At 24.1% G+C, this 22,376-nt stretch overlaps 1 protein-coding gene across 4 annotated transcripts in view; it reads left to right on the forward strand.

Annotated features, from left to right (window-relative positions):
- Positions 1 to 12,785, forward strand: part of LOC127287997 (uncharacterized) — a 335,689-nt gene extending 322,904 nt beyond the window's left edge. For all 4 annotated transcript variants that reach the window (XM_051315170.1, XM_051315171.1, XM_051315172.1 and 1 more), the window contains one exon: positions 11,895 to 12,785. In XM_051315170.1, coding sequence (XP_051171127.1) covers positions 11,895 to 12,152 — 258 coding nt within the window. In that variant the 3' untranslated portion in view covers positions 12,153 to 12,785. The remainder of the gene's footprint in view (positions 1 to 11,894) is intronic.
- Positions 12,786 to 22,376: the final 9,591 nt, after the last annotated feature.

The raw sequence follows: 22,376 nt of genomic DNA on the forward strand, positions 1-22,376 counted from the left end.
TTTTTAAATATTATTTTTTACTATATTATTATTTTTATTTACTAATCATTTTTCAGTAGTTTAAATCAATTTTAGGTTAAACACTAGATTAAAGTAATGTAATTTTCGACAATTTTTAATTTTGAGTGGCTTAAGTCAATGTTGGGTCAGACAATGGAAATTATAATTTACTTCAATTTTTTACTGCTAACCATTTTTTACTATTTTACTATTTTTATAGACTATTTTAAGTAGTTTGATTCAATGTTGGGTCAGACAATGGATTAATATAGTGAAATTATCGACAATTTTTAATTTCGAGTGGTTTAACTCAATGTTGGGTCAGACAATAGAAATTAATTTACTTCAATTTTTTACTGCTAACTATTTTTTACTATTTTATTATTTTTATTTACTAATTATGTTGAGTAGCTTGAGTCAGTGTTGTGTCAGACAGTAGCTTAAAATAGTGTATTTTTCGATAGTTTTAGTTTCAAGTAGTTCAAGTCAATATTGGATCAGACAGTAGATAAAAATATAAAAATAGTGTAATTTTCAGTAGATTAGATGAACCTATTGTCAGGCGAGAAAAAAAAATTTACCTTAAAAATTACAAATAGTAACAATTTCAAGTAGTTTAAACCAATGTTGGGTCAGAAAATTGATTGAAATATTGTAATTTTTAACAGTATTAATGTCTAGTAGTTTAAGTCAATATTAGGTCAGACAGTATATTAATATATCATCGACAATTTTTAGTTTTGAGTAGTTTAAGTCAATATTTTGTCAGACAATGGATAAAAATACTTTAATTTTCAAATATTATTTTTTACTATATTATTATTTTTATTTATTTATCAATTTTTCAGTAGTTTAAATCAATGTTGGATCAAACACTAGATTAAAATAATGTAATTTTTGCCAATTTTTTATTTCGAGTAGTTTAAGTCAATATTGAGTCAGACAGTGGAAATTAATTTACTTCAATTTTTTACTGCTAACTATTTTTTACTATTTTATTTTTTATATTTTCTACATATTTTAAGTACTTTGAGTCAATTTTGTGTCAGACAGTAGCTTAAAATAGTGTATTTTTCGATAGTTTTAATTTCAAGTAGTTCAAGTCAATATTGGGTAAGACAATAGATAAAAATAGAAAATAGTGTAATTTTCAGTAGTTTAGATCAACCTATTGTCAGGCGAGAAAAATTAAAAGTTATCTTAAAAATTACTAATTTTAGTTACAATTTCCATTTTTCAGTAGTTGGAGTCAATATTTGCTCAGACAATTCATATAAAACAACTGTAATTATCAATTTTCAGTAGTTCAAGTCAAACTATGGTCAGACAAAAAACAAATAAAATCAGTTTTAAACTGATAAAACTTTAAGTACATTTCTTAAAAAAAAAAAAAAATAATAAGTAGTAAAACTGACTGTTAAATCAGACAAAAAACATTAATGAGAAATTATTAATAAAAATAATAATAATTATGACTTTGTAATAATTAAATAATTTTTGAGAAATAATTTAAAAGCAAATGATACTATTTAATTTGCACTTCAAAGGGTATGAAAAAAATAAATAAAAATAGAACTCTACAAAGAAAAATGGGTTAAAGAAACACTTATATTATTATTAGAAAAGATTTGCATCTCACACGTATATAAGGTTTTTTTTTCTTTCTTTCTTTCTTTTTTTTTAACCGGTAAAAATATTCCAAGTTTGGGAGTTTGCGTGTGAAAAGGTCCTTTTCTGAGCAATGGTTCTTGGTTATAACGTATTCTTTCTTGGCTCGAAACCCCCCCAGGTCAAACTGCATTGTTAGCGTGCTTTTAAAAATGAATGGTCCCTAAGGCAATTTTAAGATTGACGCACATTTTTCCTCATTGCAGGTCAAATCTGAGGTGTAAAAATTTACTGTAATCGTTTAAAAAAAATAAATCTTTTTTGCATATTGTAAAATAAATTCGATTAAAATTATTTTCAAAATGTTGAAATTTTATTTTTTTATTATAAAAATAAAAATGTTTGATATAAAAAATATTTTTATAATAGTCGACTTATTTTTGATTATCAGTTTTTTTTTATTTTTAAATAAATATATTATTTGATTAAATTTAAATTAAATCAAATTTAAATTAAATTTGAATATCTAATATAAAATATCAAAAAAAAAATACAATTTATAGAAATAGGATTTAAATTCCAGTATGAAATTGATTCTTGTACTTGTGACACTAAAATAAATATCAATTGGAAATCTATCAATAAATTAAAATAGAGAACTTTATTTTAAATTACAATCTATATTTTACAATTATATTTCAATCGATTTCAATAATAAAGTACAAAATGAAAAGATGGAATTTTTTTTGAAATAATTTTCTAATCTCCTTTTTTGCATGTAAGTAAAAAAAAATTTCAACTTCTAAAAGAAAGAGGTCTCTTATGAGAAATCCTTACATAATGTTTGACAGCTGTTCGATTTATGTGAACTTCTCTTCTCTCTTTCATAGAAATTTGATGGCAAATCGTTCTTTAGAATTCGATTTCAAAACTGACGTTTAATTTATTTCCTTATATTCAAACTATATACAATTTTTACTGTAAAATAGGCGTAACTTTTTTTTTTTATCTGACTCACTGAAATAAACGACGATATTTTAAAAATTATTTCTCAACAATTTTCGTATTTATATATTAAATTTGAAACTGAAAAAAAAATAAATTATTTACAATAATTTTAATATTTTTTCTCACTGATTTTTTAATTAACAATTAAAAATTAAATTTCAAATCAGTAAACCTTGACACTCGTGTGTATATTATTTTGACATTGATTAAATCAAAGATCGTATAGTGTATATGCAAATTATAAAAAAAGGGGGGGGGGAATCTATTCTGGTCTAAATTCTTTATAATTCGCAAATCGCATGTCCCCTGGCATCCAATCAACTCAGTTCTATGTTTACATTTTTTTTTTCCTATCTATCTTCGTTCATCATTCTCATTTTTCTTAACTTAACTTACATAAATGATGCTCTCTTACAGGCCATTCAAATATAAGTTAAGTGCTCAATTAATTCCGAATAATATGAAATATTTATACGAGGCAACATTTTTCTTTTTTAGAAAAATGTTGATTTTAAAAAAATTATTATTTTCTGCTTTATTAAACAAAATATAAATTCTAATAAAAATTTTGGTAATATCACAAATTGAAGGATAATTGATCTTTTTTAAATTTATTTATTTGACAAATTAAATGAAATAAAATTTTATTGCAATTGCTAACAAAATTTGTCAAATTGTCCTGATTGGAGGGGAACAAAAAAAATGGTATATAAAATATATGAGATGTCGAATGAAAAAGAGAGGTAAGACTCATTTGCATTGCGTGACAAGGCGTTTTCCATGCCAGCGACCCTTTACGTGTTACTTCCTATAGGAGTCACGTGTATGAGTACCTTGCATGTCATTACTTTCATTTCTCTCCCTCCCCACCTTTCCCCTTCTTCTCTCTTGTTAAAGTTTTTGCCATTCTTTATTTTTGTGAACCCTTTTTTTTTCATCGTTCACGTTGGCATTCTCGACATCGCATTTATCGATTTAGTTTCACCTAAAAGATAAGTTTCACAGATTATATGAAAAAAAAAAAAAAAAATTTATTTTGAAATCTTTTTATTGGATAATTAATATAAAGATAATTATATCGTTATATTAGATAATTAATAAGATGATAATTATTTTTAATATATAAATAAAATTATCTTTATATTATAATTATTATTTTATTTTATTATTTTTCTTTATTTCCACAAATATTCACAAAGATAAATAAATCCAAAAATGATAATTACTTTTTTTAATTGAAATATGAAAATGAATAACCTTATTTTCTTTATTTTTTTGAATTCATAAGACCACAGTTATTAGGACTTAATTGCCTTCAATTTCCTCGACTCGAAATTTGTCATTTATTTCATTTTTGTTGGAAACCGATTTAATTACGTTTCATTGCGAAACATTTGAGCCAATTTTAAATAATATAGGCACACACTTGGCAAAGCAAATATAATTGGAAAATTGCAATTTTATTCGCAATTAATGAAAATTTAAATTTATGAAATGGCTCCTTCATGAAAAGATTGTATTTATAACCTTTTAGAGAGCGTTTACAATTCCTCTAATTTCAATGAATTGAAAAGAGAAGCGGAAAATTACAATTACGTCATTTGCAATGCAATTACACTTATTATTTGTTCTCAATGTCAAATCTTTTGATTCTCAAAAAAAAAAAAAATTAGTTTTTTAACTTTTTTATTAATATTTATTTTAATCAGTTATATACACTGAAACAAAAATTTATTTAATTAAAATAATCCATTACTTGACTATTATTAAATGAATATTTACTTGAACGAAATAATTTTCATTTAAAGTTTTTTCGATATTTTTGCTAATTTTTATTTATTTTTTTATTTTTTCTGATTATAATGAGGCAGTTAGAATACAATTTCTAAGGTAATGGGAGAAATATATATTAAGTTTCCATTGAATTGTGTCGAGGATAATCGTTTCATCTATATTGAGAAATCCAATTAGTCAATGATTAATAAAGAATTCAGTTTCCTGCGGCAGACAATACTAGTTCATAACTAGACGTATTACTACCATTTCCCTTTTACACATGTCGTGGTCTCTGTTACAATATTTGTGAAACAATTAAACGCAGACAATGGACAATCTTCCATAGCCAAAATTCTATAAATTTAATTCCATGGATTAATTCTAACAAAAACCACAAATTTCTAATTCTAATTTCGAAACCATTTTTTCAACTGTGGAACAAAAATTGTTATAAATAAATATAAATATAGAAAAAGTATAAACAAAATAAGAAATATAATATAAATAAAAAAATAAATTAAAACAAAATTAAATAAGAAAGAAAAAAAATTTTAATTAACAAAGAAAAAATTTATTAAAAATATAAAAAATAGTTTTCAATTTTTTTTTTTAGACGTAATATTTATGAAACACTATATAAGTGAGCATACTTGAGATCTTTTTTTTTTTTTTTTTTTGTCTTCACGGTTTTATAAAGTGGACGTATTGCCTCGAACATAGCTTACGAGGTGGAGAATTTTATTATCTTTTCCCCAGCCGTTATATGCAAAATACATTCGCATTTTAATATAAAAAATAAATAACAAAGAAGCTTGACCTATATATAAAATGTAAAAATAAAATTGAGCGTTCCAATCATTTCCGGTGACACATTCTGTTTATATAAACCAACTCCCTAAGCCATTGGCTTATTTTAGAGAATATAATAATATAATTTGTAAATTCGTTATAGTTGTTAGCTAAAATAAATCATCGCCTATATCCAGACACTGCACGTCTAAATATTAATCTGTTGCTTTTGAGATTTTCAATCCAATTTGCAATTTTCTGTTTGCAATCAACAAATATCAAAATATCGAGAAAATTATCAATCGCCTATTATATATCGTTGAGAGAAAAAAGTAACCGAAAATTAATGTCGTTTGCTGTACAAGACAAACATTAATATATGCACAGTACGAGTATTATAATTTATAAAATAAAAATACAAAAATAATTAATGAAAAAATAGTTCGAAATTAATGAAGAATGTTTATTTATTATTTATTACTATTATTATTGTTTATTTTTCATTTTTTTTTTTATTCAATAACTTGCAAAAATTAGTTTGTGTAAATAAAATTAATAAATAAATTTCCAAAATAATTAATTGCTGGACAATTTTTCATTATGGGAAAAATAAATTATTATTTCAATCCATACTGTGGAAAATTTATTTATTTATTTATTTTTTTTTAATTTGAATTAACAGGCTAAATTGATTATTTATCTTTAAAAAAAACAAAAATGTAAAGTAAATGTTTGGAATAATTGTCAAAATTATGACACAAGTGATTTTGCACAAATTTAATATTACTAGTTGTTCATCTGATTATTATCAATTGCTGTAAGCATCCGTTTCTCGGTCTGCCTTTTGCAGGAAGCGTAGATAACACCGATTTGCGTCAAATGACTTGCTCTTGATTTCACAGTCACTTGCAAAATTCAAGAAACACGATAACAAGAGAAATTCCCCCCCCCCAAAAAAAAGTGTATAATAAAAATTTTTTGTGACATAATTTTCCTCAAGACTTACTAAAATTCCATTAGAATATATTAAATATTAAACAATAAATATAAATTATAATTTTCAATAAGTAGATGTAATTTAATTCTCTAATTATTTTAAATTACTTAAGCACACTATATAATTAAATTGACCTTAAAAGGCGCATAAAGTAGAGTTAATAATTTGACAATATATAAATAGAGAAGAGAAATGCAAGCATGAATTCTTTCCTTTTCAATTTAATGTAATAAAAGTTTTTGAAAAAAAAAGTTTTGAAATTTTAATTAAAAAGAAAATTATTTCAAAGAAATATTATGCGCAACAAATTTAACATGAATGAAACGTCTTATATAAAAAATATATATTCCTTTTAAGATCAAGTTACATAGACATTTTGCAGTAGTTGACTTTAAAAGAAATTTTTTTATTTTCAAAGAATAATCTTATAAATAATTTTCAAAAAGAAGGGAATAAAAATTATTTTACTTGACAATAAAAATTAAACGCAACTATTACATTTAAAAAAATATACAAATGATAAAATAATATCAGTTAGAAATAAAAAATTTTTTTATACAAAAGAAAAAATAATAGAAATTAATTAAAATTTTAGAAACTTAAATTACAAATAAATAAATTATTATTTAAATTATGCCATAATAATGAATTAAATTAAAACGTAAATTAAAAAGTTTCGAATGAAAAAGTTCATTTAATCGAATTCTCGTTTTGTCGCTTTGCGAACGATTAAAATCCTTACCTATAACACGAAAAAGTATATTCAGAAAATAAAAAAAACTTAATAATTAAAAGTCCAAGATCTATTTAAGAGTAAAATTGTAGAAAACTTTTTTCGATTAAGATAAATGATGTAGAAAATTTAAAAAAAAAAGTACCCTAAACTTTTTAATTATTTTTCCATATATTTATAGTGAAATTTTTTCAAATATATATATATATATATATATATTTATTATATAATTTATATAATATATTTTTTTATTTATTAGTTATTTTTTTTAAGTTTATTTTTATTTATTAGTTTGCAATTTAAATTCTCTATTAATTATTCGTTTTGGTCATCAGTATATGACGATGCAAGTTGTACTGATACAGGAAGAGAGAGAGAGAGAGGGGGGGAGGGGTAAAAGTGAAGGAGAAAGGAAGGGGTAAACGTAATTACCTACAACGCTAGAGAAACTCCAAGCTAGCTACAATTAGTGAGGGCGATATGTAAAATGAATTATCGCCCTGGGCTTTTGCGGGAACAGTGTAGGTTATTATTACCAACGACGTTCGATTCAATTACCCTAAAAACATGGACAGAGAGCATTTCTCTGCAAACCAGGCGACTGATAATTACTGTCAAATATTTTCTGGCAAATTTCATCAAACCCTCTGATTCGCTACCCCCACCCCCTTATTATTATTATTTTTTTTCATAATTCTTCATTTCGCACACACACACCCTTAATAAATGCCTACCACTCCTGTTTTATGTAAATTTTTTCTGATTGACATTCGACGAAAACCATTATAAAAGCCATTGATTAAATTGTTAATTTTTTTTTTTAAATTTAATAATTGATATATTAATTATGGAAAAATGAAATCAAAATTATTTCTTGTATTCCAATATGGAAAAAAAAATTTACCCGATAAGTTTCACTGGAACAGCGATATATTTTACTGAAACTGGGAAAGTTTTCGTTATTCTAGAAAAACATATCACTGTTCTAGATAATGATTATTTACTGTGAAATAATTTCTATAAAATTTTAGCAAAATCGATACAAAAAAGAAAAATAATAAATAAAACTAAAAAGCAGATATAATTAGAAAATTTATAAATAAATTTGTTTAATAAATAATAATAATATAAAATAATAATAAAAATAATAATGATAATAATAATACTGTTTACTATATAATGTTAAAAATACATTTCACACTGCGATCAATTACATATGTGTCAAAATTAACATGTTGATAAACATGAAAAAGTTATTTCAATCTTTCACAAGATATATTCATGACACATTTTCCTTGAAAAGAGAAAAAAAAAAAACTTGAATTTCTTTGTAGATTAACAAAACACCTTCGGAAAAGTTTTTCCCTCGTGAAATCGTTATCCTATCTGAGCGTCACGAACGTATCAACTTTTAACACTTATACTTTCTTCTTTTTTTTCCTCTTCATTTTTTTTTTTTTTTTTTTTTTTTTTTTTGTTTCACTTCAAAAATATGGCCAAAATCAACCCGTCGCCTGTCGCTTCTTCGTCACCGGAAATTAAAGATTCAACGAGCTGAAGGTAATTTGGATGAGGAGAGAGAGAGAGAGAGAGAAAAGAGAACAAGACGCGAAGAGATGGTAAAAAATGGAAATCGATACTCGCGCTATCGTCGTATCCAATAAGATTAGAATTATGAAATTCAGATATGTATAATACATTTTCTTGTCTTATATATATATATATATATATATATATATTTATTATATAACTTAACAGTAAATTATTTCACTTTGAAATGCACCTGACGGTTCCTTTATTTTAATCTACTCAAGAAAATGTAACCTTTATTGAATATTACATTATTTTATTGTAAATTCAATTAATTAAGGAATTCAATTCAATTAACAAAACTAATATTCTATGTATAAAATAATTTATATTATAGTTGTAAGCTATATTATAATTATATCGACATTTTTTGATAAGTAAAGTAACATTTTTATTTAATGGAAAAAAGTGTGACTAATTTTAGTATTAATAAATTGTAATTGATACTAAAATTAATTGCACATTTGTAAGATACTAGTTTTAAGGAGTTTGAGTCAATATATTGGGTCAGACAAGGATTAAAACTATTATAATTATTAATTATTATTTTAATTTTTAGTAGTTTGAGTTAATATTATGTCAGATAGTGATTAAAGATATTTTCAGTAGTAAAAGTCAATATTAGACCATACAGGGATTAAAAATAATTTAATTAAAAATTATTTTAATTTTCAGTAGTAAAAGTCAATATTTGATCAGGCAGTGATTAAAACTACTGTAATTATTTTAATTTTTAGTAGTATAGGTCAATCAGAGATCAGACTGTCATAATAACTACTATAATGATAATTATTGTTATTATTATTATTATTATTATTATTTTAATTTTCAGTAGTAAAAGTCATTATTAGGTCAGACAATGACTAAAACTACTATAGGTATTAATTATTTTGATTTTCAGTAGTAAAAGTCAGTAGTCGATCAGACAGTGATTAAAACTACTATAACAATTATTATTGTTATTATTATTTTAATTTTCAGTAGTAAGAGTCAATATTATATCCGAGAATAACTAAAATTACTATAATTATTAATTACTTAAATTTTCAGTAGTAAAAGTCAGTATTCGATCAGACAGTGATTAAAACTATCGTAATTAATAATTATTTTAATTTTCAGTAGTAAAACTCAATATTAGGTCAGTCAGTGTTTAAAACTACTATTATTATTAATTATTTTAATTTTAAGTAGTAAAAGTCAATCAGAGGTCAGGCCGTGAATAAACTACTATATTTATTAATTTATTTATTTTCAGTAGTAAAAGTCAATATTCGGTCAGACAGTGATTAAAACTACTATAACAATTATTATTGTTATTATTTTAATTTTCAGTAGTAAGAGTCAATATAATATTCGACAATGACTAAAATTTCTATAATTATTAATTTTTTTAATTTTCAGTAGTAAAAGGCAATATTCGGCCAGACAATGACTAAAATTACTATAATTATTAATTATTTTGGATTTCAGTAGTAAAAGTCAATATTCGGTCAGACAGTGATTAAAATTATTATAATTATTAATTATTTAAATTTTCAGTAGTTTAAGTCAATCAAAGGTCAAACAGGAATTAAATCTACTATAATTACACAGCCCCACAAAAAAAAAAAGTGTCATGTACTTTTGACCGGAATACCCTAACCCTATGTATTTTGCGGCGCTGAACACGAATCCGAAGTCCGTTTTGCTCCATCACGTCAGCATTTTTTTCTAACCTCAAAAAACATGTCGGATTTTGAGAAGTATGCGATTTTTTTAAAAATTGATGTATTAACTTCAAACTTGGTATCTGGGGGTTTTTTGTGTCGCTGATTACGAATCTGAAGTTAGATTTTCAAAATCAAAAATGGCGGATCCAATATGGCGGACGAATTTTGAAAAAATTTTAAGATTTACTTCAAACTTGGTATCTAGGGGTTTTTTGGGTCGCTGATTACGAATCTGATGTCAGTTTTCCGAAATTCGATATGTCTGATTCAATATTAAGGAATTATTTTTAAAAAATTGTCAGATTATTATGAAATTTGGTATCTACAGGTTTTCTAAGTTGCTGACAAGTAACACTAGGGAAGTGACATACGCCGATTTTTCTGAAACTTGGCAGTTTTGTAGTTTTTTGAAAACAATTTGACACGTATGTTTTGTTTTTCCCCAAAAGCTGATTTATGGGGGGGAAATACCCCTTGAATTTTTTTTTGGAAGGGGGACATTATTTTACAAAATTTTTCAAAAATTAATGTGCAATAGTGTATCTGGGGGTTTTTTGGGTCACTGATTACGAATCTGATGTCAGATTTCAAAAATTCAAAATGGCATATTCAACATGGACTTCTATCGGCCACATTAGATACGCCATTATCAATTTTTGAAAACTGACATCAGATTCGTAATCAGCGACCCAAAAAACCCCTAGATACCAAGTTTGAAGTAAATCTTAAAATTTTTTCAAAATTCGTCCGCCATATTGGATCCGCCATTTTTTATTTTGAAAATCTAACTTCAGATTCGTAATCAGCGACACAAAAAACCCCCAGATACCAAGTTTGAAGTTAATACATCAATTTTTAAAAAAATCGCCTACTTCTCAAAATCCGACATGTTTTTTGAGGTTAGAAAAAAATGCTGACGTGATGGAGCAAAACGGACTTCGGATTCGTGTTCAGCGCGTCAAAATACATAGGGTTAGGGTATTCCGGTCAAAAGTACATGACACTTTTTTTTTTTGTGGGGCTGTGTTATTAATTAATTAATTTCCAGTAGTATAAGCAAATATTAGGTCAGACAAGGGAACAATACAGTGTAATTTTGAATAATTTTAATTGTCGAGTAGTTTAAGTCAGTATTAGGTTAGACAATTTTTTAAAATAAAATTTTTAATATATTTTATTACATTATATTATATTCTTACATTTATAAATAATTCTTGTTAATTTTATTAAATATTTAATTAAAATATTAATATTTAATAAATACAATATTTTTTCTCTAAATATAAATAATATAAAAAAGCAAAAAATATAATAAAAAATTTGTGTCTGTCTATTATTTTCTAAATGGAAAAAAATTTATATTTGATTAATATATTAATATTTCCGGTTAAGTCAAACTACAGTTTAGAACAAAAAAAATGACCTTTTTTTATCTTTAAGTACTCCGAGTCAATATTGGATCAGAGTTTGTACAAATTTCTAAACTTTGACAAAAACATCAATTTTACATAAGAAAAAAAAATGATTCCACCATAAATTTTTGAAACACAAACAAAAATATTACAAATGCCCTCAAAAAAAAAAAAAAAATATTTTATCAAAACCCACATATGTGTGTCCAAAAGATAATCTGAAATTCTAATAAAAAATGGAATTTTTTTTTTCTGATTTTTCTCTATCCCAGGAGGAGTGTGCGTCAATGTTACAGGATCTAAGCGATAAGATCAACAACAAACATCAAGAGGTCCATACGCATCCTTTGCTCTCGATTTTCAAAATGGCAGAGGTCGAGGTAAAATTGCCACTCACCAGTAAAGCAACAACATTGACATCGAAGTCGTCGACCTTTTTCTTAGGGTTGACATTGCTGATAAGCGGTTTTCTTCAACGTACCACAACGTCAATGTTAATATCAACCTTCACTGATGATCTTATCTCGTGACACGGATGACCATTTTCATCGTAAACAAAAAAAAAAAAAAAAACTGTAAGCTCCTTCAAAACAAATGAATATGGTTTGTGCAGATTATATATATATATATATAGACACATACACATACAAACACATATACATACAAATACACCTATACATGTATAGCTATATATTATATACATACGAAAAATTTCAAGGCTCAGATGGTACGAACGATGAGAGAAATTGTTAAGCGTGGGACAAAAAGTGAGAGTGAATGTGCTCAAAGACTCGGTAAAAAAAAAAAATGAAAAAAAGCTAAATATATTATATTCGGAGAATGTTCATTTTCTCCGGACTAATTCTCCAATTGACTGCGATGTCGTTTTTGTATATACAAAAATATGTTTTATTTTTTTTCGAAATTTATTTTATTAATATTTTATTATTTCTTTGAGAAAAAAATTTTAGTCTAGTAATAACGAAATAATAATAATACATACGAAAAGAAGTGTGTTTTTTTGTATGCATTTTTTTGAAAAAAAAAAAAAAATTACAAATAACATACATTTTTCTGTAGAATTCTAGAATTTCTTCAATTTTTCACTACTTTTTTTTTAAACATAAATATATTTTGTGATTAAATGTAAAATTTTTGCCCTATATATTGCAAAATGGAATTTTTTTTTTGTTCACTGCGCAAAATAAAAAAAAAAAAAAAACTTTTGTTTTTTTTATCATTGGAGCGATAAATAAAAAAAAATACCAAAAAAACAGAATTGTTATCGGAATCGTAAAAAAAAAACGTTACAAAAAGGCGCCAAAATGTATTGAGAAAAAAATTTTCAATTTTATTTCGCTAATGAAATACAATTTATTTTCTTTATTTATTTATTATTTATTATTTATTTAAATAAATTTTATTATTAAAAATATAGAATAATATTTGTATATACAAAAACGACTATCGCTCGTGTAGATAATAATAATAATAATAATGATAAAAACTCGTTATTCTTTACATTTAAAAATTTTTTATTTTTAAATTACAATTTTTCGCTGCGCAGCAAGCTTTTCCGTAAAGGACCATTTTAGGCGTTGTTAAAGTTTCGAGTTGTGCGTGTATAAAAATATAATTATCCTAAGAAAAAAAAATTGCAGCATTCAATCAATTTCATACTTTCTTGAAATTTTTTTCTTTTTTCTTAAACAAAAATATAGTTTAAAAAATAAAAATTCCTTAAAATAGTTAAAATATAGTTTAGTAATTTAGTTATACATAAAAATTGCTAAGAAAAAATTCGATAAAATTTATATAATTAATAATTACAGTAATTTAATTTTAATTATTAACATAATTTTTTTTTATCATAAATTTTAGAATATTAGAATATATTTTAGAAAAATAAAATTTCGTTTAAAGACAAAATATTTTATATATTGAGTATAAAAAAATATTATATTGAGTATTTACTTGATTGAATGCTAGTATTTTTTTTTTTGCTAGTGTAATATATAGAATATTATATAATAATATTATAAGACAAGAGACTCAAAGTGTACAATGTGTACAGATTGTTTTGCTATACACAAATCATAATGCACAGTATACAATAGGATTAATAAGGTAAGTGCTCACTCTGAATCTTGGAAATTCCTGGTACACGTTATTTCGTATGTAAACATATGCAAATGTGCAAAACCCAGAGAAATAATTGTTCCAGACTTGCGGCTTCAATTTAAATATACTTTTTTTCCGCCCCCTCACATATAACGAAAACACCGAGATAATATGAAACAAGATTTTTCTTTACTCAGATTTCTAATTTTCCATTCTTTCAATATTGTTCCTATTATAACATTTACTATTTCTTTTTTTTTTTTAATTTACTTAAATAATAAGTTTCAATCTATTTTTTACAATCTTCAATGAAAAATATTTTTCGAATTTTGTTAAAAAATTTTTAAATTTATAAATATTTTTTTCAACTTTAATTATTAGTTTTTTGTCTTAACTATTGGAAAGTATTTTCTATAGTAAATAATTCAAGAAACTATCAATAGTAATTGAATAATAGAAAATAATTTCAATGTTTTATTATAATTATAAAATAATTAATTGAGAATAATTAAAATTTAATAATTGAAATTTAATAAATGACTTCTAAAATTTATTTAAGTAATTCAATATTGATTAATAATATAATTATTTTTTAATTAAGATAATTTTTGTGAAAGAAAAATTATTTCACAAATTTATTTATTTTTTTTTCTAAATCGCACAAGGGGGAAATATTAAAAAATTTCTAATAAATTGAACTAATTCGCGTCTAATTGAAGCTCAAGAGCAATAAGAAAGTGTGATAGATCGAATGTAGAAAAAAAAACGAGTATGGAAAAAAAAGTGAATATCCTCTATACATATTCCATACGTGACTATATAAATATAGTATACATGTAATTATTATAAATAACTACGTCGAAGATTGCTAAAAAAAAAAATAACGCCAAAGGCAAAAAGTTACACCGCGATTAAAAAAAAAATATATATATATAAACTGTTTGTACATTGCATCAATTAGGAGGAATTTGTTAGTATATAGATATATTGGTTATTTGTGCGATTGCGATCTGTAAATTTGGAATGATTGAGTATAGAAAAAAAAAAATTGAGGAGAAAAAAAATTAAAGAGTAAAAAAAATAAGAAGAATTTGGTCAAGAAAAAATAATAATAATAGGCAAATGGACTGATGCTATAAAATAACAAGCAAAGTTAAACCTGTGACGAGGGGGAGGGGCCACTTTATCTAATTTTCATTTAATGCCAATTTGGTAAATTGATTAAAAAAAAATGTGGGAAACATTCAATATGTTATTTTAAAGACAAATTTTCGAATTTTTTTTTTTTTTTGTAAATCATTTTTATATTTTCTTCGAATTTATTTGTTTCGCAATTATCTGAATTTAATTATTTTATATAAAATTAAATTTAATCATTTAATAAAATTGAATTTAATTATTTTGTATAAAATTGAATTTAATTATTTTTTATAAAATTGAATTTAATTATTTTTTATAATATTAAAAATACTAAACCAATGGAGATGTAATATAAAAATAAAAGAGTAAATTAAATGAAATAAAGGAAAAACGAAATTTATCAAATAAAAAAGAATGAATAACAAAATAGATTTTATTGAATTTATTTTCATTCATAAAATTTTAAAAAACTAAATTAAAAAAAAATAAGAAAATAAAATAAAAAGGAGAATCAAACAAAAAAAATAAACGCGAAACGAAACGAGAGAGAGATGAAAAAAAAATGATCGTGAAATATTTACTTCCTGGGGAATGAAAAATTGGTTTTTCTGATTCAATTTGCCGATTGTAAATTTTTTAACTCGAGAAATTAGTTAATAAGAAGGGAAAAAAGTAAAAGTTGATGAATGTGTTCACACTTGAGGCAACCTATAATGCAGTATCTACTGATCGTTACTAGATGGACGCGTCGTGAGCGAGAGCGAGTGTGACGTGGTTATCGGAAAAGCAATAATGTACAAAGTTTACGATCCGCAGGCACGTCGCTACCTACCTCGAAAGATAACAAAATATAACGACATAGATGAAGACTTTGTACATAAGTACAGAAATAACGTGTCTCCTCTAATGTTACATACGTTTTAAAATCCACCTTAAATTTAGACAATGATAATTGAAAATCTTTTCCCTTATCAATTTATAGAAATAATTTTTTTCATTATTCTATATTTTAGTAATTTTTTTTTTATTATTCTTTTCAATTTCTTTCTTTTTTTTAATAATATTTATAGAAATATTTTTTAATAATTGTTTTATAAAATTTTTTTTGATAATAATTTAAAAAATATTTTTTCAGTAATATTTTTTTAAAAATAATATTCAGTTTTTAGAATTGTCAAATTTTAAATTAGAATTTCATAATTAAAATTACCAAACAAAGATGGTAACATTGAATTAGAATCGAAATATATTATATCAAAAACATCTTTTGCCAAATTTGGATCACAATTATTTTAATTTAAAAAAAAAAAAATTTCGGCAGAAAATTTTTTCGAAATTAGAGAATAAATTTTAAAAGTAAAATTAAATTTTAAGGTTCTCTTATTTAACAGAAAAAATCGATTTCTCATTATAATTATTAATAAATTTTTAAATGGAAAAAAAAATTCGAAAACATTAAAACTTATTTTGAAATGTAATAAAAAAAGTGTTTGTAAAATTAATGAACTAAAAAAGAACATTTTTTTTATACCTACAAAAGAAATCTGAAATTAGTAATAATATTTTATTTATAATCTTTTCCTCACATGAGAATTTCAAAATTATTCAAATAATTGATGAAATTCTACGAAAGTTTCTGACATTTGCATGAAATTTGCTAAATTGGCATTTCAGTTTTGTATATCAATAAAATACATATCACAGGTTTTCGACAAAGATATATTATATTATATATATATATACAACATAAAGCAGGCTCTAATTTATAAGTGAACTTCCACAAAAAATTAATTGTTATATTATAAATTCACAAATTAATTCTATAATAAGTATTATAAATATTATTCGACACATATCGCAAACGTCATATCAGAATCATGTGTTCTTTTTTTTGTTTTAAGAGAAAAACTATTTATAACTTTTCTATTCTTTACAGAGTAAAATAAGTTTAAGAAAAATTTATTCCATATTCTTTACTATATAAATATACATGTATATAATTATTATTATTATTATATATGTATATAATTATTTAAACATATCATTAAAATATTTTAATTAATATCTAATTATCACATACTATCATTTTAATTACATTTTTTATCGCAACGGCAAACGAATTTTAATATATAAATGTGACAATAAAAAATGTTCTTTATTTTTGAATTTTGAAAATTTTTCAATTATCAGATCGACATGAAAAATTTTACTGTAGCTTGGAATGTAGATTATGGACGCTAATAATATTATTATTAATATTATTATTAATATATTAATATTATTTTTAATATTAAGATTAAAAATATTATTAATATTACTATTAATATTACTATTAATATTACTATTAATAGTTGATATTATTAATAATAATATTCAGTTTAAATATACCGAATTATTTTTCGATTTTTTTTTCGAAAAATTAATAATTAAAAATTGCATCATTGAGCAAATTTCTTCCATAGCAAAAAAAAAATCTGTTTTAATATAATAAAAATCATTAAATTAATTATTGTATATTATAATTATTATAGAGTTCTTCTATTCCCCCGAGGAATTAAAAAAAGAAAATGAATCGAAAGCTTGCGAAATGTGCGAAATTTTTTTTTTTTTCATTTGTGAAATAGAGCGACTCACAGTGTGCAAAAAAGGTACCAAAAAAAAAAAAAAAACAGTGACAGGGGTCAGAAATCGTAATATTTTGACGGAGGTCAGAAAAAAAAATTGTCTTTAGCCTGTAAGTATAAAAAAAAAGCTTATATGATACACCAGCCCTGTCTTAAAATTTGTATACCATATTATAATTAATATTGCGTTACCGACCGAGTGTCTTTTTTCTATATAAAATATTCGTGAAACACAACGAATAGCCCAACTGTTGGTATATAAATTGACGTTCAAGCTTGTGTCGCAATCTAGGGGAAAAGCTCACAAGCTCCATGAATGAATAGCTTCGTGCGTGCTATCATGCGTGATAATCGTGAAATTGGCTTTTCGTCCCTAAGTCCATTATAGGAAGAAAAATACACGACACTCGTTCACTAAAGTACGAGCCACGAACAGCTTCACCATTATTGTTCGAGAAAAAAAAAAAAAAAAATGAAACCCCAATATATAGATAGGAAAAAAAATAAGTGAAGAAAATACCGCACTTCAAATACCAATTCAAACCAATCGACTTTGAACTTAATTTCAACTTCAAAAAAAATTTTTTTATTTTATTTTTGAATTTATTTTCCTTTTTTGTAAATTTTTTTTTTTTAATTTAATTTTTAGGGAAATAGATAATATTTCAAAATTTTTACATCCGTCCTTAAATATTATAAATTAAAAATCGAAAATTGCAAAAAGAAATTTTTTTTTGCCTTTCAGTTGACACTTGGTCAGTAATGTAACGTGAAAGCTCAACCTCTCCAAAATAAAATTCCTCGTCCCCAAAAATAATTCACCAGCATTTATACATGTATATTACACTCGCTTGCGACACAACTTATATATATATATAAATATATAAATATAACGACATATATATTTTATTACTTGATAATTAAAAAAGCACTCTGACCCCAGCCACGCGAAAATAAAAAAAAGTGAAATAAAAAATATATTGAAATCTAATGTAAATTTAAGTAGCACACTTGCTAAAGAATGCTTGATTCTTCCTTATATTAAATTCACACCTCAAAAATCTTTCATCTCATTCATAACTCGTTAAATCTGCAAATTAAAAAAAAAAAATTCTTCAACTTTTCAAATTTCTCGTTTGGTTCAGAAAAAAAAAATCAATTTCTAAAAACTATGGAAAATTTTTTAATTTTGTAAATGACATTAAATTGTACATCAAAAAAAAAAAAAAAAAATTTTTTTTTTAATATGAAGAATCTTCCATTTGATGAAATCATTTGCAGAATTCATGTATATACCCATAACTCGTCTCAGGCGATTTTGTAAGAATGCGTAACTTACCCGCCTTAGAAAAATGAACGAAAAAAAAGAATTAAAAAAAAAAAAAAACGTCGATGTTGTTCGATTTTTTTAAGAAAAAAAAAAAAAAAAAATGTCAAAGGGCACACGTAATTAGAAGAATGGATTAAAATTCCGACGGCGATATTTCCATTGCGCGTGTTTGTGTACAATAATAAAAATTAAGTGTATGAAAATTGTATGAGAGAGAGAAAAAAAGAGCGCGCGCGCGAGAGAGAGAGAGACAAATATTGTTATAAGTTATATTATATGAACAAATGAGCGTTGATAAATAAATTGACAACGGGTTGGAGAAACCCATAAATCTCAATTTTGTTTTATTATTTGCAATTTCTTAAGAAAAAAAATTTTTCATTATTAATAATTTTCTATTTTTTAAAAATAATTTTTACATAATAATTTGAAAATAATATTTTTTAAATAAAAATAGCGTAAAGGACAAAAAAAAATAGAGGAAGAAAAAATCAGCAAAGTCAAAGTTAAATTATGAATAAGAAATAAGGATAAATTTGTTTTAAAAAAGAAAAAAAAATTTCCCTAACTCAAGGTTTAATGAAATAAGTCCTGTTTGAGTTGTTAACTTTATATAGAACGTCAATAGTTGAACTTATTATGGACTTATTTTTGAGAAAAAAAAGAATCCATGAATTTTCAGCCATAAAGAGAGGGTCAAAGCTTATATGTGCTTAAAACGACTTCTTCCATTTTTTTTTCTTCTCTTCTCTTCTTTTATTTTTTTTTTGTTTTTTTTTTTAATTTTGCAGAAACTGGTAATGAGCCGTAGAAGTTGGACAATCTCCAATTTGGAATGACTCCAACGTTATTTGACATCGCTTCACGCTTGGGTGACCCAATGCGATTTCGATTTCAAATCGCTAAAGTAATCCCACTGAATTTTAAAGGGTCTTGCAGATTGTCTTTCCTGTAACTACTAATACCTATTTTTTTCCGCTCTTTAATCTCTCCATTCACCCTTTTTTTTTCTTCTCTTTATATTTTTTCTTTTCTCATAGGAAAAAGTTCATAAATTTTGAAAAAAAGAAAATGATGAAAAAAAGGACATACCAAACGAAAAATAATTTTATTATACAGACAAAAAATTATTTTTTTTCCATGGTAGAAAAAAAGTAAGACGGAATAAAATTTTCTCTGACTACTGATGTAATGAAATTTTCAAAATTTTTTGGAAAAAAAAATTGTCTGACTAAAACTGATTTTTACTACTGATACTGATTATACAATTGGAAAAAAATTGGCTGACTAGAACTTATTTTTACTACTGATTTGAAAAATTGGGGAAAAAATTGTCTGACTAAAACTTTTTTTGACTACTGATAATGATTTTACAAAAATTTAAAAAGTCTGACCTGACTTATATACTACTTAGATCTCAATTTATTATCGTTTAGTCTGACTGAAAGTGAATGTTACTACTGATAAAAAAATTATAAATTTAGAAGCTGTATGTCTGCCTGAAACTGCCTTCGACTACTAATTATAAAGTTACAAGAATTTCCACATATTCTGTCTATGACTGAAATTGACTTAAACTACTGGTAATAAAAATCGAAAAGTTCTGAAACTGTCTGACTATTTCTGTCTTTTACTACTGATAACTAAATTTTCAAGATTTAGCAACAAATTGTCTGATATAACTTTTTTATCTACACGGAAAAAGTCTTAATCTGAAACAGGGATATATTTTTTTAGAATAGCGAAAACTTTCGCTGTTTTAATTAAACATATCGCTGTTCGAGTGAAACTTATCGCTGTTTCAGGTAAATATTTTTTTCCATGTACTAATATGAATTTTACAAAAATTTGAAAAACTACTTGTCTGACTAAAATTGCCTATGACTACTTATAATAAATTTATAAAATTGTCTGACATAAACTGACTTTTACTACTACAAAAATTACAACACCTTTACGTTTGAATGAAATTGACCTTGTATTATTTTTAATTTATTAACTCCGTCTGACTAGAACCGTCTTTTTCTACTGAATTTACAAACAAAAGTAAACAGTAAAAAAGAAAAATCTGAAAAAAAGTGGAGAGAACAATAAAAATAACTGTTTAAACATTTTCTCAACAAATTTTATTTTTATATATCGGCTAATTTTTTTTTTTTGATTTCAGTTAACAAACATGGGTATATATTTACAGATATATATATAATATATATATAGCATGAGTCAGTTGACCTCTGACAATTGTATTTGACGCGACCCTTTTGTCCCACCAGCATAATCCCACTTACTCCCAGGCTGCATAAGCGAAGGATTTAAAAGTCACTCGTCAAAGAACATAACTTCTTTATCGTACAATAATAATATAAGTATTATCCGAGGGTATATATATATCGAGATCTTATTTTTATATAACTTCATTTTGAAAAAATTCATTGGAAAAAATGAGTTTTATTTGAAATTGAAACATTAGCCTTCAAATCGATTCGAAATGAATTTCTTGTAAATTACATTTTTTTTTCACCGCCAACAAATCAATATAAATAAAATTAGTGAGAAATTTAAAAAATAATTCATTTATCTCTGGAATGTACTTGAAAATTTTGTTTATTTTCATGTGTAAAATTTTAACAATTTTTTTTTTTTACTTTTTATTGACTATTATTTATTACTATATAGATATCAATAGTATGGGGTATTTTTTGAAATTAGTATAATTAAAAAAAAATACAATACCAACTGTATTATTAACATCAATAAAAAATAATTAAATTTTTTTTTGTTAATCTTTTTATATTTCAAAAATAAAAACTTTTTTTACCCTTAACTTTGATTGCCATTAAAAAAACTTGAAATATAAAAAGTAAAATAGAAATAGATTTTTTTTTTATCATTCATTTTTAAAATCGTTATCCTTTTTTTATTAGTATTTACGCCTCTGCAAAGAAATCTTGTTAGTTGAAGAAATGACTTTACGTCCACTGGGTGGCTCAAAGTTGACTGCCTTTTCTCTCTGTGTGTTAATTGTATTACTTTAACACAATAACGCCTTAACGAATTCGAAACAACTTTTTCTTTTTTTTTTTTTTTAATTTTAATTTCCACTTATCCGCATTGAAAATTCATGGCTTCAAAATATATTTTATCAATAAGTCGTTGAACAAAAAAATTACCAAATTTAATTCACAAATTCTTAACTATTAATTTTGATTTATTTTTCAAATTTGACAAATCTTATTAACATTGTCATTTTACAGTAATTTAAGCAAAATGGACATTCAACAAAATATTAATTGGTGGCATTTTCTTTTCATTAAACTTTTAATTAGCTAAACTTTTATTTAGCCTAACTTTTATTGAACCTAATTATTATTTAGCATAATTTTTGTTTAGACTAAATTTTATTTAACCTACTTTTTTTAGTCTAATTTTTATTAAGCCTAATTTTTGTTGAGCTTAACTTTTATTTAGCCTACTTTTTATTCAGCCTAATTAGTCTTATCCTAATTTCTGTTTAGCCTAACTTTTATTTAGCCTACTTG

Source organism: Leptopilina boulardi, unplaced genomic scaffold, assembly GCF_019393585.1.
Source record: "Leptopilina boulardi isolate dan_hultmark-lab unplaced genomic scaffold, ZJU_Lbou_2.1 LbouV2_38, whole genome shotgun sequence".
Classification (NCBI taxonomy): Eukaryota; Metazoa; Arthropoda; class Insecta; order Hymenoptera; family Figitidae; genus Leptopilina; species Leptopilina boulardi.